At 37.4% G+C, this 27340-nt stretch overlaps 2 protein-coding genes across 3 annotated transcripts in view; one reads left to right on the forward strand and one right to left on the reverse strand.

The window, feature by feature from the left end:
• Positions 1–12082: 12082 nt before the first annotated feature.
• LOC136831455 (2-(hydroxymethyl)glutarate dehydrogenase-like) lies at positions 12083–19378 on the reverse strand. Of its 2 annotated transcripts, none has more exons than XM_067091931.1 (8): positions 19267–19378; positions 16921–17108; positions 16296–16448; positions 15833–15951; positions 14523–14669; positions 13761–13881; positions 12751–12935; positions 12083–12313 (listed from the first exon to the last, which is right to left on the reverse strand). In XM_067091931.1, exons 2-8 carry the CDS (start codon positions 17066–17068, stop codon positions 12101–12103), a joined length of 1086 nt encoding a protein of 361 aa, XP_066948032.1. In that variant the 5' UTR covers positions 17069–17108; positions 19267–19378; the 3' UTR covers positions 12083–12100. The 2 variants fall into 2 exon arrangements, with proteins under 2 accessions (XP_066948032.1, XP_066948033.1); XM_067091932.1 differs by having other exon boundaries at positions 16921–17080; positions 19267–19368.
• Positions 19379–22788: 3410 nt separating this feature from the next.
• Positions 22789–27340, forward strand: part of LOC136831456 (uncharacterized) — a 13849-nt gene continuing 9297 nt past the window's right edge. Inside the window, 1 exon segment of the mRNA XM_067091933.1 lies at positions 22789–22885. The gene's annotated coding sequence lies outside the window, so the exon portion shown is untranslated.

A 27340-nucleotide genomic window follows, 5' to 3' on the forward strand; every position in this document is an offset into this window, starting at 1 on the left:
TACTCATGTAATTTACATGCAAGAAATTATCAAAATGCCTTTTATCCCCACTCACAAGCCAGATGTCTTTTTAGTTTACCTACAATGAAGATGAACTCAATGAGGAAGAGGATAAGGAAGAACCTCAAGACTGCAACACTTCTTCCCTTTCCTATCTTGAGTATTGCTGGTCTTAAGAAGCCAAAGGTGTTGGCAAGGTTGGAACTGGAGACAGCCACTGAAGCAGCAAGAAAAGGGGCTTCCACTAATGGGAGGACCACTGTTGCAGGAGGATTCCCCTCCTTCACAGGAGCCAAGGAAGCAGCAGGAGTCACAGAAGCAGCAGATCAGTGCTCACTTGGCCAAAGACATCTCAAGCAAGCTGGGATCAAGACAATCTGACTGATGGGCTTGCTTCAGGAGTGCACCCATGGGTGTGCACAAATAATGAGACCATGGCCAGGAGTGGAGCCATGGAGGCCTCACAAGATTATTACACTCACAAATGAGTAACATAGTCTCTCAAGAAACAACATGAGACCTGACAAAGTCACCATCCAAACACAATTCAGATCTGGAATCTATCAACCTAGCACCTTTCCTATACTCATTAGTGGCCAAGCTAGTAGAATCGACATGAGAACGAGCAAGCACACTGATTCGTAAGCACTTGGTAAACAATGTGCACAAGAGGTTAACTGCTTGGAAGAGACCTGTCTCTAGAGCACAAGTGCTTGGCATGCTCATGATCCAGAAGTCGTCATACAGGCATAAGGGGAGGAGTTGTCCTGAGCGGCCACACATGCTCAGTCCTGCGGCTGAGCACACACAGAGTGAATGGGACAAGCTGATTCAGAGACAGATGATCCCAAAATGCAATGCGCAGGAGAGTTGAGAGCAATCCTCTTGTCTAAGTGGGCTGGTGCAGGGTGGCCAATACCTGTCCTGCTAGGCTAGATAACAAACCATAGGTGACTGTAAGCCCCCACTTCCTTCAAAAATGGAAAACGCTCACATGAAGTGTGACAGGACTTTTTACAAGAGGCCTTAGAGTTCCCCTTCCTCCTCCTACTGGGGGGGGGAAAGGAGGACAAGACAAGGAGGAGGAGGATGAGCTCTACAAGGAGGAAGAGGATAAGGAAGAACATCAAGACTGCAACACTTCTTCTCTTTCCTATCTTGAGTATTGCTGGTCTTAAGATACTAAAGGGTTGGCAAGGTTGGAATTGGAAACAGCTACTGAAGTAGCAAGAAAAGGGGGTTCCACTAATGGGAGGGCCACTGTTGCAGGAGAATTCCTCTTCTTTACAGGAGCCAAGGAAGCAGCAGGAGTCACATAAGCAGTAGAGGGAGAAGCAGAGCTCCTTCTCTATAGCAGCCAAGTTGTCAAAGAAAGCTGAGAGAGATGGACTACCAATTTATGTTCAGGATAGGACATATCTCTGGCAGGTACTCTAATAACTTCTTCCTAGTACCTGAAGAATCAATTAACAAGGAGGGAGAGAGAGAGGTGCCAGTCATTGCCTGCCTCTCAGGGGGACAGGCTTCAACTCCAGTATCATCTCTTGATGAGAGTGAGTAGCAGTACTGTACTCCTTCACCTCTCGAGCATCAGTGTTCTCAGGAGGTAGAGGCATTCGATGGGATCATCAAAGGAATATGCCACCCTGATGAGGCCAGCGAATACCTCTTGTACTTCCTCCTCTTCCTACCAAACTTCTCCCATACAGGAAAGGCAGTGCACTCCTTGCAGGGGGAGAAACAGTTGCCACGTTAATTGTAGGGGACATGAAAGCTCCCACAAGAATGCCCACATCCTTCACAACAGCACTGATAATGTTTTTTCTCCACCACAAGAATGCAGAAATACATATAAAGAGCAATCTACAACATAAAAACGAACAATGAAAATACAAAATACTCAAGGATTTGATAAGCAAATAAGAGGGAGTGAAGCAAGAAGTGCTCTTCAAGAAGGCTCTAGATAAATGATCATGTTACCAAGTTCTACAACCATTACAGATATACTGAAGATATTCCTATACATTAGGCGAAGGTTTGCATTTTGTAAGAACAAATACAAATACACAAACCTCAATTCTTTAAGAGCAAAACTTACATAAAAATGATTTACAGCTCAAACTATTTCGGTAATACAATTTCCTTCAAGTGCTATGAAAAATGCCGTCTCTATAAATGAATAAAAGAATGAACCACAAATAGTAATATATAACCTCTGAAAATAAATGGATCCTCATTTCAAACCCAAACAATTGAAAATGGTACCACTTACATCTATAGACATAACAAATCGACATGCATGAATCATGCTGGCTAGATTAACAATCACCTCTTGCTACCATCCATGCCTGGAAAGAGAGGAAGCGTGTTAAAATTAATGTTATCAGCCATGTTACAGTATAATGCAAAAATGATATGGGATCTCTGTGTTACACCAATGTTCATGGACCCCATGTCAATATTAGCAACTCAAAGTCAATGTTTTTTAACAAAATTAGTATTACTAATTTCATTTAATGCTGATCATGAAAGATATAGTAGTAAAATAATGCAAGATATTTTTATTGCGTTCTCATGAACTGATCATCATATGAGGCGCCAAGAAGGAGAATGTCAAAATGCCACAAATCAAAACACGCTACAAAACACATTTAAAGTTTTTCTATTTTTTAACTGTAGAAATTTTAATTTTTAACTTAGAGACAACTTTTCTATGCCAAATTGAAGCTTGAAGTATCCTTATAATGACTGTCATAAAAATAATTAATAAACTGCATAAGTTTATTATCAACTAGTGAATATTTACAATTACAGTAAACCCCCCGTATTCGTGGGGGATGCATACCGCAACCCCCCCACGAATAGCTAAAATCCAAGAATACTTAGAACACCTCTAAAAACACTTAGAACTGCCTATTTTGATAGTTTAAACACAAAAAAAACTCTAAAAATGCTTATACCTGAGTATTTTAATAGTTTTATCACAAAAAGTGCATTTAGTCATGAAAATTATATGAAAATATAATTATATGAATATTTCTCGGTGAAAAATACTGTGAATGGGCGAATTTTCCGTGAATAATGGGTACATACGTTCCAAAGAGAAATCCGAAAATACTTAAGTCCAAAAATAGTGAGACCACGAATAGTGAGACCACGAATAGTGAGACCGAGAACGTTTACTGTAACTAGTTTTATGCTGTTTACCAGTTTTTTATTTTTAATAAATATTTTCTATAAAATTCAATCTATATAATTGTAACTGCTAACAAATTACTTATTATTAAGAAAACAAAAATATTAAAGTGTCTACACATTAAAATATTCCTCCAAACATGCTTCTAATAACAATTCAAAAGTGCACAATTAAAAAATAACTTTTGAATAACAATTTTTAAACTGCAATTAGATGAATACTTGGTGAAATTTTTTAATGAATAGACACTTTAAAGTTTTAAATTATTAATAACAATAAGTAAATTCTAATTGTCACCCACGATATAGAATGAGTCCAAATAATTATAATAATTAAATAATTACAGAAATTTAAATTACCAAAACATTTTAATGTTCATTATTCACTGATAGTTATCAAAAATCAAAAATTATGAAGCATTACTTTATTTATTATGACAGTTGTAAAGAGGGTACTTCTAGCTTCAATTTTGTTAAAAAAAAAATTTTCTCTAAATAGAAAAATATAGTCTACCGTTAAAAAAATTAAACACGTTTTCTGGCGTATGTAAATTTCTTCCAGTTTTCTTTATTATTGATTGCTTCTTTTATTTAAATTACTATTTGTAATAATTAGTGCGGTATTTAAGGAATTTTATGTATTATAAAAATAAGTGGAAGAATATTACTCATAATAAGTTAAAAAACAAACCCTCCACAACTCACACCTCCCACTCAGTACTGTAGTGGAGTAGCGACGGCCTCCAACTAAAGCAACCCAAGACATGACCACGTCACACTGCATTGGAATTTTACCATTGTGTTTGTGGCAGAAATGACTAGGGTTAGAGTTGGCAAACTTACAAACAAGGACCGGGACATGAAAATATAGGTACTGTATTGAACCACGTTTTTATGCAATAATATGATTTTTGGCCATATGTGGCACTTCGACGTTCTCCTTCTTGACGCCTCATTTAAAAAAATAATCTCTTGCTTCATGCAGAACACTTAATCAGCTGCTACAGAATGGCTGGAAAACTTTTTCTCTCTACTGCATTCAATGAGTTAAAAATCTTCCTTAAGTAAGAATTGGGTCATTTACAACATGTACTGTACTACATTTTACTTCGTTAGATGGCCTAAAATTTCTATTAATTCTCATCATGCCACAAACAGCAAGCCTATCATAAAACTGTATGGTGTGTTATGTAAGGCCATGGAACTGACAGCAGAAGTACTTTAGGGGTGCAAGCATGCTACCTTAAGCAAATAATAATAGAGCAATGGCAATGACCAGTGACTCCTACATTTGGTTTGGTAAGTTTAAGTTATGAAGTGATGATTTAGACCATACCTTAGTACCACATACCCAAGTTTCCCAATTACTATGTGTCTGACAAAATCTGCAATCTAAATTATGCAATATTTTCCTGAATCTCCTAACTACTAAAAAAAATGTCTTTAACAACTGCAAAGGAACTATTATTCAAGTTTCTATGGAAATTACATCAATTAGCAACACTACACTAGCAATGAATATACCTGCAAACAAGATGATCATATTCATTTCCATGATGAACAGCAACAAACATGACTAACTATTAGTGCACTATATTTTCTTGAATTTTTCCACTTGATTTGCAAGCACAAATATGTAACTGATCCTTTCATAAACACTTTCTCTGGCCAACCTTCATTAAATTTGTATTAACCTTAACCAAAGATCTTGTCACACAAACATGCCTGTAACTAACTAAAACATTTGTCTGATTGTTTCCATTTGCTGCATGAAAAAGGATGTCACAGTTAACTCCAAATTTAAGTCAGAATCCCACAAGAAGAATTAATCCCTAAAATCAACTCGGGGTAATACTTTATTAAACCATTTTTACATGGCTTGGGATATTCAGTTGGTTATTGCCTTATAAAGATCAGTGACAAATAATAATACATTCTGTCTACTTCAAAGATGCTTTGCTAAAATGGCTTTAATCTATGAAAAGCTTAGGCCCCATCACTTTTTGACATTGCAGCTCTTGTGCCTACAGAAGAACAGACAGCAAACATAACTCATCATTTTCTTAGCAAAGACAGCCATATACAGTGTGTAGTAGTGGAATAAGGATGCTTGGCCAAAATTTACACTTTAAAAGACATCATAGTTTTAAAAAACTTTCACCGACTAATATGTACAAGCAATATGAGTGACTCTTGAATACTTGAAGATGGTTTCCACAGACATGACCAATATGATAATGATGATTATACTCATAGCATTAACAAATATGAAAAGTGATAATTTTGGAAAAGTGTCCTATTTTTATTGTATGCATTTCCCATAAGGTGCTTTTATAGGTGCAACTAAATGAAATTTCTAGCCAGCAAGCAACTCCAAGGTCTGGTGTTACCTCAACACATGTGGCTGCTGGAGCAATATGACACCTCAACAAGAAGGTCCAGCAAACTGGAATATCACTCAGCTTGGGACCAACAAGGAGCCACTTGTGTCATCATGAGACTGGGAGTGACACTGTAACAAGGGAAAGTTGTACACATCAAGGTTGTGCCAAGGACGCTGGAAGGCATCTTCAAATGCAATCCCTGGGTCCAGCACTGGAGAGTAGAGCACCTGGAGTTTTCTGTTTAGCTGTAAGGATAATAGGTTAACCATCATGTACACCCAGCAGCCTTTCTGTTAAGTGCAGCTAAAGGGACCATTCCATCTCTACAACCTGCCCATTGCAAATCAGCTGGTCCAATACATTCTGACAGCCCTGGATATATCCAGCCAACAGCTTGAAAATACAGCAAACAATCCACTCTTGTATCTACATTACCAACCCTTGTTTGTTGGCATATGACACTTTGGTCATGTTGCTGCTAATAAATTCAACCCAGATATAAATCAACAGATCCCAAAATGCTTGCAGAACCAGTAATGGCATACCCATTTCAAGACCAATAGTAGAGATGATAATTCTCTTGAGTCCACATACCCAATACAAATGATCATTCAGGTATGTCTTCCACCCCTCCTTTGATGAATCTCTGGATGGGGGAAGGGGGATTCAGCAGAATCCCCGTGGTGAGGTTCAAGTTATCCAAGAACCATGACCATGCAAAATCTTTGTTTACTTCCCAGAAGAGTAGCACAGGGAAATACCAAAGGACTGGAGCAAATGACCAGTTCTGCTTCAGATATCACTCATGCAAGCACAAGTAAACCTACCCACAAGCCACAAGTTCCTGCATGGACAAAAAGAGACCAAGAATGATTTACCAAAGCTGAGCCCATTCCTTCTTTAGTGATAAGGACTGCACTAACACCTCCCTATGAATGCTGATCTGGGAGTCTACAGGGCAGACCGCCACTGCTAACCTATGTTGATCAACATGCCCAGGTATTTCACATCCTGTTTGGGCAAAAGATCTGACTTCTTCCAGTTTATTGTGATCGCCAGATTTCTACAAAGTGAAAAAGCCACTCTCAATCTTGGAAAACTTGTGCCTTGGAGGAAACCAGGATCAATCAGTCTTCAAAATACTACACTCTAACAGTACCCAGCAACTGCCATCTGGACAGCTGCTAAAAGACAACTGCCCCCTGGAAAGCTGCCAATGGACAACTTCCACCCTGGAAAACTGCCATCCAGGACAAATGCTACCAGGACAACTACCACCCTAGACAACCATGTCACATAATGAAATGTAAATATACAGCGTACAAAAAACAGCACACTGCATAATTGAAAAAACTGAAATTTTCATGAAAACTAATGAATATCAAACTAAAAATTTTATTTAAATTGTACAAAGATTTATACAGATATAAACTTTTATATGTTCAGAATACCCTAATTATCAAGATATATAATCATCCAGTACACAAACAGTCGTTAGAAATAATCAACACCTAGGAAACAAAACAATTGGCAAACTATCAAATTTCATTCAACAATGCCAAACCATCCAGTATCAGATAAAATGAATCATCAGTGAAATTCACAATAAAAATCAGTTCAATGCTCTAAATTTTGTTTTATCTTGACATCACTGCATTCCCCTTCATGGACTTCTTTAAAGTCAACACAGTCAAGATAAGCTCTGCTCTGTCTTGATGGTTACTTCTATGTCAAACACTCAGAATTGCCATTTGATGTTAAGACAAATGAATGTGAACACTGTCAACATAAAAACTGCAAAGCAAAGTAAAAATATTCAAATAAGAATTATTCCATCAAATTCATGAACATAACCCTGCTCCTGCTATTAATCAGCAACACTCCTGATATGAATCAACAAGATTTTTTATTTCTACAAAACAAATTAAGGAAAATGCTACAAACACTCAAGAAATTGCCCAAAAAATGATCACTCAGGTAGTAGAGAATATTTCTGAAAAAGTATCTTTGAATTTAGCGACCATTAACCTTATTAGGAGTGCAATAAGAAGATACAGGCAAATACCTCCCCATCCTATTCTATACAAATTACTAGAGAGGGTCATTCCCGATGAACATAAAATGATGGCTTATGGTGAGGATTTCCTGTTTTAAAATGGTGGACCAGAAATCAACATTTATTAACATCTTCTGCTGCAAAAACCTGAAACTCCTTAAAACCTTGTAACCAGAATGCCGAGGTGTAAAACAACCGGCTTCATGGCGAGAAAGGCAGCGCCGACTTTCTAGGAAGACGGTAAAGAGAGAACTGGTACATCACAGCATACGTTGGGAGAAGCCAGGTTGGGCTCTGCCCACCTCCTTCCCTATTGGCTATCTCCCACTGCCAAAAACCTTGTGTTATTATTGACCGGACTCCAACAAGCGCTAGAGAAATCCTGTTAAGTTAAGACCAAAGATTTGTTCTGTATACGAACAATTTGGTTTTATATAATTCATAGTCTACTCGTAAATAGAACAATTCCATGGGTTCATGTCTTGTCAAATAAACGACAACGCACCTATAAAGATCTTTTCCAACAATTTCTTACTCTCAACCACAGGCTTAATCCTAATACTATCCTTAACAAATACAGATAGCCTGCTAAGTGTACCATCCAAGAAGCCTTTCCCAATGCAATCAGAGAAGCTACAAGTAAAATATCGAAGTGTTGCCGAGTTCTCTCTCAAAATTCACATGCTACCAGTCCTACCATTTGTCCCACCCAAAAACATTAACCCTTTGAGATTCTAATGATGACTATAGTTGTTATTCATTTTTTTCAATCTCTTGTGATTCTGACAACAACCACCTGTACAGATCAAAAATTCATTATTTTAAAATGAATTATCATAAATACAATAGTAAAAAATCGTCATAACAGAAAAGTTTGAACACAGTGTATATGGATGCTTGCTGTTGTCATGAAGACCAATGTATGGTACAGGCTACATATATCAATTTCTGCAATGTACAGTATACATATGTCAATTTCTGGTGAATTTCTAAAAAAGAAACATTAACAATGATTCCACTTGGCAAACTTACTTTATTCGCCAAGAGGAATAAAGTAAATTTTACATTTTTTGAATGTTTTTTGTGGTATCATGCATGATTCATATAATAATGACTTTCATGTCACTGGAAATGCAGTTTATCATGCTTAAACACTACATAAACGGACACAGGATATCTTTTTCTGTGATTTATTAATATTTTTTCAAAGAGTAGCAAAAATTTTTTCATTAAAGGCTAACTTTAATTCTTTATATTAATTTTTCTCTTTAGCTATAAAATGACAACAAATTAATTATAATGTTGAATGAAGCATAATGTTACACAGAGCAATCAAAGAAAATTATTGCTAAGTATTTTTGCTCACTCAATGAAGGTTCAGTGTTCTAGCACAGACAGATTTTGACCGCCCCCCCAAAACTCCCCTTCATCCTTAATATATCCTACCTCGGTTAATGGACGCCTCATTTAACAGACAATTCAGTTAAAGGACATTCTATCCAAGGAAAAATCTGCTCTGTTAATGAACACTAAACCACAAGGCCTTGAACTGATAAACCATCACATCAAATACAAAATGGAGGCACGTGTGAGAGTCAGGATGGATGGATACCTGAAAATAAGCTAAAGCATCCTTCAGATCTATCAAAAGTCTATCTATCTAATGCCACCATTTCTGATAGAATCCTGAGCAGTTTCAGGAACAAACATGTTCAAAGATAAGAGGTTGATGATCAGCCTCCAGCCCCCAGTTTCTTTTCCACCAGTCACAGACAACAGCAGAAACCTGGAGGAGAGTCATCCAGGACTTCCAGTGCATCATTCTCCAGTACTGTTTGCAACCCTGCTGAATGCCAAGAAATTTAAATAATCCTGGAATTTACAGAGAGTTACGTGAAGAAGCATCACTATATTTTTCCCTTTAATTTGTGGCATTCAAGGTCAGGTTCCACGGAGGAGGGGGCAGGGGGTTCAAGGTGTGTGACACTATATCCCCAAACCAGGTAAAGACCTGGCACCCCAGGTTAATTTAGGTTACATTGGATACATCCCTTTAAATGTCCTTGTTAATGGGGTCAGCATGTTTTCCTGTGTTATAAATTGGTAGATATAAGTAATAGATACACAGCGGGTATTTAGCAAGAAATGGCAGTTTCTTATAGTATTTTGGTTGCTTATTTACAATTTACTGTTATTTTTGGGGGGTCGAATGTAATTAACCTGTAATTAACCCCTGAAGTCCACCCAACAGGGGGTTTCCAAACTCGATCTTCACAAGACAGAGCACGGGTACGTCTGTTTTGAACAGTTCATATCCCGTCCGGCAAGTGCAATAACTTGTTAACGTAGGGGTATCGCCCCCCCTGCCCCACGGGCCAGTACTAAACATGGCGAAGGGACATTCCATGTGGCCAACAACAAACAAATACCACGCAAGTATCAGAAGCCCTAAAAGTGTAGAAAAAACCATTTTCCAAGGTAAAAACAGCCATGGAGCTAATACTTAGAATTACCTTATAAATTATTTGGTGACTGTCTGACTCCCTGTTGTTACACGTGAACTATGTATTTTTTTCAACTCATTTGGCTGTGTTATGATTTAAGCAGTTCCTACATTCCTGACTGGTACTCTTTTTCATCCTGGGCTTGTTTCCCACAACCACTCTACCCCAAAATAATTTTTTCCCCCGCGAGGTTCCCCAAAGCCTAATATCATCACTCCATGGTCTTGTTAAATATCTGAGCAGTAAAAAGATGTACAAAAATACAATAGGCCTGGCAGTAAAAACAAAGGTAAAATTTTATAAGCTGCCACTATAAAATAATACCATATAACCTAGGGGTGTTTACTGGTAATACCAAAACGGAAACAAAACTTTTTCAAATAGCCTAGGCCTAGATTTCACTAGGCCTATCATAACAATCACAGCGACAAAACCAAGTCCCGTCTTACTTTCCGTAATGGTATTACGTTAGGCTATAGCTATGCTGTTGCTCTATTTCTTCGTGCCGGTACAACACCCAAAATCGACCCACTTACTTTTCTCCCTGGCTTCGAAGTTGTCTTTCCCTACAACCAAAACTCGCACTCGACCAGCCTCTGCTGACTCAAGTTCTAGCCTTCTTTAACTGCTGACAATTTACCTGACTGCTAAGAAGCATAACTTAGGTTTCGACTTTTTACAGTATATGACGGAAGCAGACAACACACACAACGTACACACCTCCTGAGAACAACTTCCCAGAGTTGTTACTTGATACTTGATAGGGCACAACCACAGCTGTCAATCGAGTTTACAGAGAGTGAGTTTAATTGACAACACTCAGGGAAAGGGTGCGTTCACTTTACCACCAGTTCTCGATTATGATAATCGAATATATATTTTATCGTCGTAATCTTTACTTTTATGTTTTCATTTAATATTCTCGTGAAACTTCAGAACGGAGAAAGTTCTGCTAATGCTAAGAAAGGTACACAAAACATAATCGGAAGTTTGCATATGTAGTGATATGACGTCATACCACCTTTTGTTTGAACATTTGCAGCCGAGGTGGATCCTTTACTTGACACCGTTTCATTTTTATATTAAGTGGTAAATACGCTTTACCATCAATAGTTCTAGAAGGACCTATATGGGATCATACTTATATCAGTAACGTCATCAAACTTTAATATTATCAAAACGGCAATAACACGATCATAGTGTTATATCTTCCCTTCCACCGAAAGCTTAAGGCTACCAGAGGTGTTTGGCGCGCTTGAGAAGCGAATAAAATGCATAATTTACGTCTTGAAGTAGGATCACTACTATACTATAATGCACAAATGAGAGTAAGAAAGAAAAAAAGTGGAAGATGTAGGAAAGATCGATGTTATTACTCTTCATCTTGCTTTTTTTCAGATGAAGTGGAAAGCGTTTTTTTGGGGGGGAACTAAATCTTATAAGAATTAGAATGACTGAAACCTTTATGAAAGGTGTTGTCGCGTCTGATTTGCTTTTCTTAGAAATCCCGTGCGTAAGGTTTTTATATTAGTAAATGTGTTAGCTTCATCCAAATTACGGAAAATATAAAAAAACTGATGAAAGAAATTAAGGCGATCAGAGTGGTGAGAAACTTTCAGGGAAAGTTATGTTCATTTGTTTAAACACTGTAAAAATTTATTATCTGGAGTGAAGTGCCTGAGACCGAAACCTCTTGAGACAGGTGTCACAGAAGGATGAAGTATTGGCGAAGTGAGGCTTGGGGTTGGGGAGAAGGGGCACTGATACACACACACACACACACACACACAGAGAGAGAGAGAGAGAGAGAGAGAGAGAGAGAGAGAGAGAGAGAGAGAGAGAGAGAGAGAGAGAGAGAGAGAACTTGCGCACACACCATGAGCAATGATGTTCAATAGAGTCCCAGCTGTAGTAGGGGTGGTGGTAGAATATTAAACTTAAAAAAACGAAGTCTGATTTATTTATTCTTGTTGAATTCCTTCATGTCTTATGTTAAGAGACCCTTCCTCGATCACAATATTGTATCCCCACTTCTCGAACCCGGGAATTTGGAGGCTTTCATTAAGGGCATCTTCTAGCCCCTTAGGCGGAATATAGCAACCAGCCTCCTCTCCATACTGGTATTCCGCTCTGCGATAGACACCCAGTGCCATGTGGTGCATCTCCATTGGAACCTACGGGGAATAAAAATACAAAGGATAAGGTTCGGTTCAGCTCATGGTACAAGATGGATCCACCCTCAGCATCGCAACAAAGTGTTTACCTTTTTTTTTTTGTTATGAATGAACATTAAGTAGTGTACAAGGGTGATTTATCAGTAACATCATCTCACTAAAGAGGTACTTGGAAATTCTTTTGCAGGCCAAGATAAGGTAATTGTTACAGGTAAGTGGGACAAACTAAAGATTAATTTTGAGGTGCTGGATCTACCACTTCGTTTTAACACTAAAACTCTAAGATCAATCGATAACTGTAGAAGCGAAGCGATAGCAATGTTAGCCAAAAAGCACTGAGGATATTTCCTGTTGCTCATGATAACGAAACGGTTGGCAACAGTGTCAGAGAATGAAAGACAATGTAAGACAAGAAAGCTTTTAGGAAGCTGCCCAACCTTGAATTTCCTGGCCATGTCGTAGCCCAGCTGAAGGTCTTTATTTTGGAGAGAGAGGGAAAATCCAGGGTCATAGCTCCCTCCGTTGAAGATAACAGGTGCAGCTGTTTCCCAGACATAGCTGTTACCAACACTTAGGCGGATGCCTTCCCAAAACGTCCTCAAGTCTATGTTAGCTCGTTTACCTAAGATTTTATTATTATTATTATTATTATTATTATTATTATTATTATTATTATTATTATTATTATTAAAACATTAGATTGGCACGCATCGTAGACTAGACTTTCACAGGGCTTGTCTAAAGTTTCCATGCATAAATTTCATAACCTGCAAAGAGATTAATTGGAGGCTTTAAAGGCACAAAGAGAAAAAAATTACCAGTAAGAAGCGTAGTTACAAAAACAAGACTTTTACCCGAAAGTCTTAATACCTAAGATCTTTTTGTATCTAGGATAAAACAGTGACTTTATATACAAACAGTGTAAATGTTGTATGCATAGTAAAGAAATTCATCGGTATTTCTGGAAGACAGAGGAAGAGGAAAGATGTAAACATAGATTCTCTTGGTAAAGGAAAGTTGTAGTGGATGGTGATGAATGTTAGTTCTTCGTCTGAGAAGAGAAGCTCAATGAAAAGAGAATGAACGTGACAAGTATAATTTTTCTGTGAACAAAGAAAGAGGTCAATTACAGCAAGATTTCCATATTTTTGACAAACACACCACACAGGGGCATAGCTGGTGCCTGAGTTATAAAACTATTCAAGATAAGAAATGCTGATTGAGCTGTTGAAGGTACCATCAAATATAGCGCAGAATGTGTTTATTATAATCCTTTGGTTCTTAATCATTATAATAACTGACGAAAAAGAAACTACCATTTGGCGACCTCAGTGGAAGATATGAAGCGATGCAAAGAAAGTAAAGGAGCTTATATTTCATATGTTCAGAAAAGGCATAATACCAAGCAATGCTGTTTAATAGGAAAAGAGATCACTGCCACACATACCCATCATGAGAGCCTCTCCCATGGCTATGACGTGGACGCAACACAGCGAATTCGACATCACTTTGATGACCATGGCTGCCCCCACGGTGTCTCCGACGTAGAAGGTTTTAGAATACGAAGCCTATAACCACACAAATAAATAGATAAATAAATACATAAATACATAAATAAATAAATATAACTTCAAAATTAAAATAGCTATTAAACTAAAGTGAATTTTTGAAAACTCCTTAATACGGAATTTACGTATTTCTGAAAGAGCAGATAAAGGTACTTGTTGGGGAATGGGCCTGCCAATTTACTTCTTGCGTGAATACGGTGCACTGAAACAAAAGAACATCACACTGCATCTTTCCGGGATTTCTCTTTCCGTTAAATCTTATCGCACTTCTGTTGACCAAAGCTGTGAATATGTACCTGATAGCTTGTTAATTCTGGTGGGTGGCAACCAGGGTGGAGAAGGGTATGGGACAAGCAGCCTTACATTATGAGACTAGCTAAGAACTATAAGATTAGATGACACATTTTGGGGATAGCCCCTCTAAGTGGAATGGAGCATGGCAAATTATAATATACATAGTTCGTTTAGATGATGATTTATGTAAATCTGGCTGCTGCAAAGGCGAGCGCTGGGGCACTTCGAGCCATTCGGCGCCTGGGAAAGTGAAAAGAGAGAGTTGGAGTGGCTGGACAGCAAGCTAGAAGAAAGGAAGCGGGAATGGAGGACAAGCAAAGGCTAATTCACTTAAGGTTCCAACTCACATCGAATAAGGGCTGCACGGCGTCCACAACAGCCTTGTCGCCACCGACCAGGGCGATCATCTGACCCTTCTGGAGAGCTTCTAGTCCGCCCGTGATGGGAGACTCTAGCATGTGACCTCCGAGCTTCTTGACCTCTTCCATGTAGATCTGGCGGGAAAGAAACAGTGTTGTTATTTTGAGATTTTCCCTCATTTATATGGTCTGCAGCCTTCCAAGAAGAGGGCTTGTTGCTTCCCTTGTTCTTCCTCCTGTTTATTCTTTTTAGGCCCAGGTTAGATCAGGGCATTAGGTTTCCTTTCTAGTCAGTCTTAGTGTGAACAATTTTTGAACAGATCGGGAGTCCCGAAATGGGACTGCATTTTGCATTTGATTTCTCCTAAGTTTAACAATCTTTTATAAATGAGTTTGGCATTGCTGAACTATACTGTAATTCATCATTTTTCCTCATAGATCAAAAGTTTATGTTATTATTGTGAACAGCATTTAATTATGTTCATTGACTTTGTTAACGCACTAGTAAAGGTAAGAAGCAATACATATTCCTTTATCTATAACACGGGTAGTAACAGTATTGATTACTGGTGATATTTTATGTAAATTGCCTTCACAACGAATATGGACATCGATTATTGACATATTTCGTTAACTGAGGTTAGCGAAATATCATAGAATTCACATTTTAACGCTGATAATTTTTCATAATTATTTATGATACCGATGTATCCTTATAGACGTAAATGCTTAACAGCATTAACTTTTTAAACAAGTAATTTGAGAATTGGAAACTGAAAAACTCTACGGGTTTAAGAACTTATTTTCGCCTTTTGTGCAGCAGAATTACAGCAAAAACAAAGTACAGCAGTTGCGATTTATTTTTATACCTCCAGCAAGTTTAGGGTTCCAACCCTCAGTACGGATCAGATAGCGTGCTAGACTAGACTAAGACTAAACTAGACTCCAATATGTTTTTGGTGAGATAAATTTCTTTTTATTATTGTGGCCCACTTTCAAAACTGCAGATAAATTGCTATGGTAATGTCCTAAATAATAATTTTTATTATCAATCTAAAGATCAGTATACATAGTCTCAGTATACATAGCTCTCTCTCTCTCTCTCTCTCTCTCTCTCTCTCTCTCTCTCTCTCTCTCTCTCTCTCTCTCATTACACACAGTTTCACGCATTTGGAAGTACTAATAGATACATTGACAACAACAGCTATGGCACACACACTCACACACACACACACACACACACACACACACACACACAAAGAGAGAGAGAGAGAGAGAGAGAGAGAGAGAGAGCTTACCTCTGTCTGTTCAAACTCTGTCGTGGAGTGATCGATCCAGACTTGCCCTTTGCTCAGAGACCCCAAAATGCCATCAGGTCCTTCTGCCACTGCTCGAACGTTGGGTGGTTTCGGCAGACCTGTGTTTAAGAATAGCGAAATTCCGGTTGATTTATCATCTAATTGACATATCTATCATTGGAGGAGTTAGTGAATAGTTTTTCTGCGATATGCAGTGAATAATTTGCAGTGTAACGAGCGACTATTCGTTTCTGGTCTAACGTGAAACGTATGTTATGACGGAGAAAAATTTAACAAAATCATTTGCTTAAGTTATTTACATCGCATATATATGAGCTGGGTGTACTTTGAGCAAAAGGGGGATATGAGAGACTAGACTTCAAACTGTGAATTTCAAATTCGAATTATACATCTTGGAGTCAATGAAGTGAAAGGGTTGGGGGGTCAAGTCAGGTCATCTTACATGTGAAGATGACCTCCGAGGCTTTCACGACGTCTGCGGGTGTCCCCAGCCGTTCGATGGATGAAGGGATGGCATCCAGCTTGGATGCATCCGTGTCGCAGGCAGCCACGACGTTGTAGCCCTTTCGAGTCAAGTTGTGGCAAATGGCATTTCCTGTGTTGGAAAGAAGAAGTTTTCTGTCGTATCTCTAAAAAGAATCATGTGATAAGAATACTAATCTAATTATTCAGTGGCCATAATTATGCCCTGAATAATTTAATCATAAATCATTCATGATTAAAACGTTAACACCTTACATTCAGCTTTGGAAAAATGTTAGCGTTTTCTAATTTAGTCTGACCATTTCCCCAGAGGGGGGACGCGTCTGTTACTCAGCAAATTGCTCAAGTCCTCATAATTATGTCGAAATTTCTTCGCCACTGTTTATTCGTCTACTGTAAACATTCCGACGACTCATCATATTGTCTATTAAACAATTTTGGAATTATTTCTTTCTAATTCATTTTACTCTCCATACTTACTGTAGGTGTCAGTGAGCATTTTTTCTGGAGACTTCATAAGAAAGGAATAAAGAGATGAACCCACACAAGAAAAGAAAAATAAGCATTAAAAAGCGTCAACATACCAACTTGTCCGCATCCAATGACGCCGACTCTGGTGTCTTTTGTAGCTGTCGCTAGGTTACGGAGCTGCAGCTGAGGTTCGGAAGAAATAGGCCCCAAACGCAAACTTCTTGAGAGCCTGCTAAGTCGCCCACCGAAGGTACGTAGCATGCTGCTGCTCAACTGGCCTCGAGAAAATTAATGAAAAGTCCTGAAAAAATGTCATGTTTTCGTTTTACCGTAATAGCAAACTAAAATTGATGAACGTATTCTAGAGAACAACTGACGAGCTAATAACTCACACACTCATACACACACACACACACACACACACAAACACACACACACACACACACACACACATATATATATATATATATATATATATATATATATATATATATATATATATATATATATATATATATATATATATATATATATATATATATATACATACACACACACACATATATATAATCAACACAGTCACGTGTGGAACAGAAATAAATTTCTGACTCACATCAGAATCAACCCAGGTCTTCCAACTGAAAAGCAAGGCAGGTGCCAAGTAATATATATATATATATATATATATATATATATATATATATATATATATATCTAACTTCCGGAGCAACAGCTCGAAGAACAATCCAAGGCGGTTCAGGGAAAGGCACTGTCCTATGCATTTTATTAAAATATGCCGACGTTTCACAACTCCTCATAGTTGCATTTTCCAGGCTGCAAACAGCGAACATGGCAATCAGTAAATTAAAATTAAAATCACAAGTCAAATTACAATTTTATTGTGAACGTTTTATTGTAATTGTAATTCTGACTTGTGATTTTAATTTTAATTTACTGATTGCCATGTTCGTGTTTGCAGCCTGGAAAATGCAACTATGAGGAGTTGTGAAACGTCGGCATATTTTAATAAAATGCATAAGGACAGCGCCTTTCCTGAACTATATTATATATATATATATATATATATATATATATATATATATATATATATATATATATATATATATATATATATATACACACTATATTCCATTTATAGATGGGATGAAAGAGATTATAAGGGGATATCAACATCCAAGAAGCAAGAGTTTACATGCGAGATGAAGGTAATATAACCTACGTAGGAGGGTTCAAAACACTGCTGGTGAGCCTTCTGTGTAGGTGTATGAAGCAGTTGGTACTGTGTAGATTTTATACAAAACGGGCTTATTCACAATTCAAAAATTAAAGACTAAATTTGGGAGCCACCCCCTGATAGGGGAAACGGCTTAATGTTTATGTATGTATGTATCTATATAAATATATATATATATATATTATTATGATCTCGCCTCTCGAGATCGACAGGTTCTTTAAAAAACAAGCAGTTGAGCTGTAATGACTGACGAGAGGTGACAAACAAAGGAGGGAGGAGCAGAACAAATACAAAAAAAGTTACCTTAATATTAGTTTATTACAAATTAGTTATTTACATATTTACAGTGAGTCAAGGTTCTGGGTGGCGAAAACACACGAAATAATCATTAACATAAAGTACACTTAAAACAGGCAAATTAATCAAAACTAAGTCAATGGGCAAATCAACAATTTAAGATCAAAAACAGACGGCTCAAAATAGCGCTAAAGCAGCATACAGTAGTAACAGCAATACATGATTGATATAATAAATGACACAGTGGGGAGCATAATAACAATCAGTAACAAACTCGAAATAGTCAACAAAATGACAAAACAACAGTAAAAGCAGGTAGCATAATGCAATTAAATTAACAGCGTAGCGGCATCACAGTGATACATAAATTTTGCGAACGGGAGCAAATGAGGACTACAGTCCAATGCCGGACGATCAAGACAGAGCCGATACGACAACCACCTCGTCCCTATGGCAGTACTGACGTCCTCCTTCGATAACGACGACCATGACAGAGCCGACACGGCAACCATCTCGTCCTCAAACACTCTCCCTGCTGCTGCTGCCATGACTGATCCTCAAAACCTGATGCTGCTTAGACTCGCTGCTGCCTTACCACCAGTCGTTTCGCCCTCCAGAACCTGACTGACGAAGTTTGACGCCATCCAACAGACGTCAACTCGCCAGTAATTAAAAACAAACGAGGCAACAATCCACTAAGGGAACAATCGACAAACGATTGTTTTTTAACACATATATATATATATATATATATATATATATATATATATATATATATATATATATATATATATATATATATATATATATATATATATATATATATATATATATATATATATATATATATATATATATATATAAACGCATATGTGCGTGTAACATAATTATGGCGGGCCTGACTCACCTTTTATAAGTTAAATCAGGGTGGATTCTCCTATGTAACGGACGACTCGAATACCAGACTACCTGTGACCCATCTGAATGAAGAAGAGTTTCAGCCCAGCTTTTGTATAACCGTGGGAAAATAGCTGTTTTATCTTGGTGAAAAGGCATTTTTTTTTTACTCAGCGCTGTGTATATAATTGGCGCGGAGCTGTGTTTGGTAACAGCAGTATTCACCCGAAAAAGTAGCTGTGCGCGCTACTGTCAACACTGTCATCAAGTGAGTTTCTATCGTGGGCTTAGTATGAATTCACCCATTAAATATCTTTATTAATAATATGTTTATCACAACTATCCATATTTAAATCATTAAATATCGCACCTAGTACTACTAAAATTCGTCAGTACGTAGGCGGAATACCAGAACCTGCTGGCATAGTACATCAGGAAGTCACGTGTAAGACGCTGCTGTACTGAGACAACAATGGAGAAAAATCAGCTGTGTGTTCCCACCAAAATTTTGGACTATGGCAGCTAGTGACTAGATAAGACTTATATGGGGGGTAAATTCCTCACATTTATTTCCTCATCGTTATCACTCATATCTGGTTTTATCGACTGACAAATCGTGGGTCAGGAAACACTAACAAGTACGAATTATTCCAAACAAGTTTAACAGAGATCTCACTTGCATAACACGAATATTAAATTCTCCCTGGTTAACTAAACCTCCGCATTACAAGATCCACACATCGACAATTATCACGCATGTTTCAATCTTATACAATTTTCTTTCTTCCTTTCAAGAGAGAGAATGGGGTAGGGATCGGGCAGAGAGAGAAATATTCATGTCGTCGTTCACACTCAACAACTTCGCCATAGAACATAAAACATAGGATATACGATAGAAAAAGAGGCAATATTCCGGAATAAACTGACTGCCAGATTTTCACAGAAGTAGGCTACTCTGCTTGCAATATTCTGGCACTGCAACTAACGTTACGTGGAAGACAGCTCACTTTCTTAAATGAATCTGTGAAAGTCTCTGGTATTAAGTTCAAAGCTTCAATAAGTGCGAGGTGGTACGAAATTCTTAGTGCCTTTTAGCTTCTACGAGGTAAAATTAAGTTTCTGTCGCGTCAAATCCTTTTTCTTGGGGGAAGTGTGGTGCTGGGGAGAGGCCGGGGTATGATACCAGCTTATAACAATCTTCAGCAATACAGTTGTTGAATTTAGACAACTTTTTATAGCAACAGGAAATCAAGCAGTCCCGTGTATCCTTGTCATTGTCATAATGGCGCCAAACAGGATTTTTCTTAACTAACTTTGCTCATCGATAAGAACTTCTGTTCATTTGCTCAGTCCTTTAAATGTGGGTCATTTAAGTCATCAAACTGGTCAAAGCAAGCAAAGGTGAGTTACCTAAAGTTTAATCAAATAAACGGGCGGCTGAACTCGGACTCATAATATTTACCTGTCGAGTTTTGACACAAGAGAGTAAATAATAAAAATTTCTCCAGAGCAACCATCCAACAGAATAGCGAGCCGTTCCTTATCCCTATTAGCTATGGTCAGTTTTAAAAATACGAAAATGTTGGGAATAATAATGTTCATTTATTTCTTATCGTACTACTGATCTTACTGATAATTTCTATTCGAAGATATCGCAAACATCGTTGTACAGTTTGTAGAACTTGCTTTAATCTTCGAATATTTTGGAATCTTTCGTCAATTATTCTTGATGGCACAAAGACGTTTGGTTGAGTTTGGTGAGTCTGTTAATTCACCTCCTCGTGTCTAGACGCGTTCCTAAGGGCGCTGTTTTTCAATCACCATTTTCTTCATTTTCCACTACCAGCGCCTCTTTCCTCACCATCGCGCGTTTCCCTCAACCCCGCTTTCGCCAAACATCATTTCGTCATTCTTCAAATCTCATCCAAATTCTGTCTTTGGTGTTCAGTCTCAGCTTAGCTACTGCTCTGTTCTTTCCGTCTGTCTGTTTCTATTTTCCGACTGCTCTCACGACCAGTAACATTACCTCGATGGTCTCTTGAGAGGAAGAAAATATCGTTCAGCCTCTCTTTTCTTTTGGTTATTTAAGCGTTCAAGCGGAAATCTAAATGCATACACGGAAGACTAAATGGGTTTGCCCTTTTTTAATTTCTTTTCATTTACAGGCAAATGGGGTTGGCCTCTTTCCCTTTACGAGGAAGCTATTTTTTGTAGATTCCGAGAGGCGAAAACTTCCAAAATAGACAGAATTTCACTGACATTTGTGAAATAATCGTAATATATGTTAGGGTGAATATTTATGCTATTTGATGATGACTGTGTTCACTGTTGACTGGGTGTTGCAACCCAACCAGTGGAGACCAGGCCAACCCAATTCATTGCCGGTGTCAAGCCCGGATAAATAGGGTGGGTTGGAGTCGGAAGGGCATCCATCCTTAAAACATCAGCCAAAACTAATCAAGGAATGAGCCGTTCAAGATAGAAACAGCATGAGGAGGCTCATTAAAAACAGTGACCCCGACTAGGGATTCAGTTGAAAATTAGGTTGGGTGTTGTGTTGTGTTCTCGAAGGCTGATTTGTGAATTACGTTGATGAATATTATAAAAAAAAAAAAAGATCCTTTAGGGTTCACGTTTTGTTTTTCACTAGCGTACCCTTGCCATCAGAAATGATGGTAACATAAGAGATGGTCGAAGCGGCAAGTCCCGACTCTAATGACACTAGGTACAGTTCCCAAACCTGGACCAAGGTACCTTCATTCCACATAATTCAAAAGTGGCCACAGGTTGGAAGATGGCAGGTCTAAACCTAAGAGTTAAGCAAATGAATGGCATCTAGTGTTCCAGTAACAAGTGCAAAAAAACTAATCTTTTGAAGTGAAGACAAATCTTAAAATTCTGCTTCCACGACTATCTTGCTTGTGAAGTTTCTTCAAATGAAAGAGTTTCTCGACACTTGAATGTTATTAAGTTAGGGCTGTCACTTATCCTTCAGAGAGTATATAGTTGATCACTGTGACTTGTAAAAGAAACGACAAACTATCAGAGAACGTGTATTGGTAAGGCGACTGATTCCAATGCAGCCTTATCGGTGAAAATTCGAAAATACGTGGACATGAACGGAAGGTGCAGTCAAGGGGTTCAGACTGACATTCCCGTTCTCCGCTTGGCATCACATGACAGTACTCAACAGTACTTTTAAATTCTGCCTTAAAGACCTTTAAAAATTCTGCACACTATAATTTGGGGTTAAAATTCCAATGTTTTCCACTATTTTTTTCTTTTTTAGATATTTATATTATTATAAATGAAGTAGTCCTGTTTTTGTTACGAAGGGATGTGCAGATACTGACTGCAATACTTGTTACAGACAACTCTCTCTCTCTCTCTCTCTCTCTCTCTCTCTCTCTCTCTCTCTCTCTAGTCTGGGCGAAAATAAATTCAAGTGCATAAGGCATTAAAACAAACAGTAATTGAGATATTATACATGAGATATACAGAGTTACTATGCACTTTCTTATTTCCTGATAAACCGCTCACAGCGACCGTCTTTTGTCTCATAACAGTAGACTCTCGTTTAGTCACCAAGGTGGCTCACTGCCTCACTTTGACTCGCACAGTTACCGTAGGTAGGTGATAATCTTTGTGACATTCGATTAGGGCGATTTAGCATGTATATAGCAGTCGTTCATTTTTGACCAGCGCCCTTGTGATTAGGACTCATAATGAGCAACAATGCACACATTTAAAGGTAAGCCCTATGAAAACGTCGAGGATTGCAACCTCATTCAAAAATACTTTAAACTGGAAAGGTATTGCAATCAATTTTTCGTTCCTTAGAGGAGAGTGGCTCCAGGAGGTGTACTTTCCAGTTTTCAGCAAAGTTAGCAAACTTCCATGTACCTATCTTAGATCAGCAGTCACACTCAAGGTCCAGAGAATCTCAGGTCAATCAAAAGGATGCCCAAAACTTGTCTCTCATTGCGCATCCGGGATAATGACGTCAAAAGGCGCATACTGGGGCCTCAACCCAGCCAAGAAACTACAAGTGCCATTGCATGGCAAGGTTATTTCTTTTTGTATAATTTAAGAGAGAAGGGGGCTGGTTTTCCTACACTCTGGTTGTACTGCACCAGAAAATAAGTATAAGCATAGCGGGTCGGTAAAGGAAATGATAATCAAAAGCACAAAAGCTCTGTAAAACAAAAAAAGGAAGCATCAGTGAAGAAAAAATGTGCTTGACTAATTTCAAAAAGGCCTGGCCATATCTCCTTAGTCTTTGCCTAAATTGCTTGACGTAGTAGAGATTTATTATTTCAGTTAATACATTAACTTAGGAAAGAATCAGATTAATCTGGAACTTTTTTCTTGTTAGTAACATAAGGTAGCATGTTACCAGCACTCATCACCAGTTTCAGTTAAGCATAAGGTTAAATCACACCATATTGTACGGAAAGACAGTCCTCTAATGGGATCAAGTTATAATAGAATTGATGGCAACTGATAAGTCTATAATGTTTCGTTGGTATTTGTCTTATCTCATAATCTACTAGCTAATGACAGCAATGAATTTAAGGGAAGCGATAAAGAAAGAAGGGTAGAAATGTTTTTCGAAAGTTTTATGTCCATCAGCTTCATTTCTATGAGTTCACTGGTGCTTATGGACCAATAGGAAGAAGGAAACACTTGATGACGCGCAGTTAGCACGGAGGAACCGTTATTGATACCCGGCAAAGATGCTATTTAAAAAAAATTTAAAAATGAATGTATGTGTATTGGAAATATTCCTTTGCTCAGCAATTATTTACATTGTTCGTTGCCATACATTTTGCAGGCTGCACATTTTGAATAGGAGAAATTATTTCAAGGAAATGGCAAATAACCTGCAAAAACCACGATCAAGGAACACTGTGTCTGTAAACAGCTTAAAATGTAGGTATTGTCACGATGCATTCCAGGTACCTGGTTATTAACACAACTAATCTCAAAATTAAAAAATTTACCTCGCTTCAGCCAGGTACCTGAACTCTCATAACAATAAGAATTACGACTGAGTACTCTAAAGGTAACAGTGATCCCTTAAAAAGCTCATCAATCATGTGAAAAATCAAACTAAGTTTATCAAAACAAGTGTGAGGTACCAATAATTAAACAAAAAAATATACTAGAGTAAAAGGCCATCACTCCATCAAACAGCTTTAAATGTTTCCCTGGTCTTCATTCACTTCAGCAATACTAAAGGAACAAAACATGTTTATCACTTTGCCTTATGCACACAATTAATCCTATTTGCTGGTGGTCAATAAATGAAACTGTATTTTAAAAACACTAAATACAAAAATTTATTTTTAAATTCAAAATTTATGATTAGAATTAAAAACTAAAAAAATTTACCATTACTTGAAAATAACACAAAAATTTAATTAATTCTTGAGTTAAATCATTAAACAAAACTAAATCACAAAACTTAATTTATCAAGAAATTAATTTAATCAAGCAAAATTTAAACTCAAAATTTACTCAAGATTTGAACAAAAAATCTTAATAAATGAAAATTAAATCAAGTATGCAATGTTAAATTATCAAGAAATATTTAAAATACTAAGTAAATAAATGTGAAATCACCAATATATAAAATGTGAAAAATCAAGAGATTGCAAACACAATAACACACAAAAATATACAAAAGATTTATCAATAATAATTTCACTTAGGCAAAAATTCTTTTAATATACCTTATTATACCATGGTAATAATAAGTAAAATTCACTTTACATTACACAGGCTTGTGAAAACCTTTGCAAAATCACTTGCAGCTGCTTTAGATTCACAAAACAGACTTTTTATAAGGCGCTGTTGCAGTTTTCAGTAAGTTTTCCTAAAGTCCGATATCAAAAGCTAAGATTAATACCAGTGACCACACAAATATATAAAATGTGAAAAATCAAGAGATTGCAAACACAATAACACACAAAAATATACAAAAGATTTATCAATAATAATTTCACTTAGGCAAAAATTCTCTTAATATACCTCTATGTTAACATCTCTCTTTTGAAGAAAGAGAGAGAGGGACCCAACTTTAACGGTCTCTAACATCAGAATGAATAAATCTGAGGATTCCAGTGGGAAACGAAACATTTAGGCGACGTCAGAAAATACGTGATCAGAGCAACACAATCCTTCAAAACATGACTTAATCAATTGATATACTTGCATTTACTCTCAAAAAGGCATATATGATTCAAGCAGAAAATCGTATGGGACGAAGCTCTTAATAAAATCCCAACACAATCAAAACAGACAGTGACTGGCCAGCCACAAAAGGCATGCTTTCAAAACAAAGACAAAGAACCAGAGTTGGTTTTCAGAGCAGTATATGAAACATTGTGAAATCATTTGTCTTTTCTCATATGGGACAAAGCTTCCCATGACTCGATTGCTATTCCCGTGCTAGTTACCTCGTTATCCTCTTGACAACAACCAAACCAAAACACGACATCATGAGTACAGAACACTTGCTGCTAGGGGGAAATAATGTGGGTCATATATTACATTATTATTAAAGCGTATTACTAACTCTAAATTACACTGTTACGTTATCTAAAGCATTAATTCTTTTGAGATCTGATATTACACTACATATGATATTTCAACAATTATTATCATTACACATAATACATGACAAATAGAAGAATAAATATATAAAAACTATGGCAGGATATACATATTACAAGGCAATATCATGAAATTATGTATTTATATTGTAACATGCATTCATTTATTTCGACTGCATGTACAAGCTCCACGAATTAAAGTCAAAGTCAAGAACTGTGTAGTTCAATCAGGACCACACAAGTTGGGAAAACAGGAATCATAAAAATGCTCCCTGCCAATTAGCAGTTTGCTACAGCATCCAACCTCGCATCAGTAACTCCTCCTCTCTCGCCCTTAATGTCTCTCCATTGTACGTTCTATCGTTCTCCTTTGTGTTGTCGTTCGATTTCCATATTTCAACCACACCTGCGATCTTAGCGCAGCCGGTAGAGTCTAACTGAAATCGCCCTGCTTGGCCCAAGAAGAGGGAAGGTGGGAAAGTGACGGCATTTAAGGAGAGGTCAGGGGTCACACAAGGCAGTTCACAGCAGACCACAAGCCCATGCAGAATCTTTGTCAGTCTGTTCTCCAACCCTCCCCCCTCTCTCCCACAAGTCAATTTTGTTGTGTCTTCGGATCTGATCCACCACTGATCCCTTGTATTAAAATCAAAGTTTGGCCTTAACATCAAGATGTCTCCTCCCCAGGACAAAGGTATGGTTGGAATTAGAATTGTTTCGACACATTCTTTCACTATATTCCTCATTGCTCTCTTATATTGACTCCCTTGCAACCTCCTTAGGAGCTTACGAAAAGTGGTTTAATTGTACTTGTGTAATGTAAAGCATAAATGTTTATCCAATTTGCATTTGATTGTTCTTTGAATGATTTTCCCTCTCAGCCTTCAGCATTCCCAAACTGAATGTGTTATTTGTTATTGCAATCAAGCGATAGTGCGGTTCTGTATTGCTGAATAGGTGGTCATAAGCTGTGTGCTGCCTGCTTCCACAGTGCCTTCCCTTCATCTTCCGACTTTGAGAAGATCCCTTCAAGATTTGACATCTGAAGATATATTTACTTATTTTATCCACGCTGTAAAACCCTGTTTAATCTTAATCTGTGTAGAGGTTCTTAGATCATATTTGATTTGCTAGTGGCACTATTTGGTTTTGTGAAGTAACGTAATTACAGTGCCACGGAGCTGGGGTTAAACTTCTGTGTATACTTCTTCTGATTTGTGTAATTATGATCTATTAAGTAAAACCTTGATTTTCTCTTAACTTCCATTGAATTTAATGTTAAATTAACTCTATTACTCTGTTTTACATGTGTGGCTCCTACTAGTTAGGTGCACTTAGAACTTAATTAAGAATAGATATCACGTTGCTGGCCACACTTGCTTGTAAAAAAATATATATACATACATATATATATGTGTGTGTGTGTATATATATATACATATATATATTTATGGTTAAGCTTTTAAT

This window comes from Macrobrachium rosenbergii, chromosome 48 (genome assembly GCF_040412425.1).
Source record: "Macrobrachium rosenbergii isolate ZJJX-2024 chromosome 48, ASM4041242v1, whole genome shotgun sequence".
In the NCBI taxonomy this organism is placed as follows: domain Eukaryota; kingdom Metazoa; phylum Arthropoda; class Malacostraca; order Decapoda; family Palaemonidae; genus Macrobrachium; species Macrobrachium rosenbergii.

Bases quoted from the DNA above. Each gene is read 5' to 3' on its own strand.
- LOC136831455 (XM_067091931.1), bottom strand. From the start codon at position 17,068: ATGCTACGTACCTTCGGTGGGCGACTTAGCAGGCTCTCAAGAAGTTTG. The intron at 14,670-15,832 runs GTAAGCTCTCTC...CTTTCCCGCCAG, and splicing joins CAGAGTTTGAACAGACAGAG to ATCTACATGGAAGAGGTCAA. The intron at 12,936-13,760 runs GTATGTGTGGCA...ATAAAATCTTAG, and splicing joins GGGAGAGGCTCTCATGATGG to GTAAACGAGCTAACATAGAC.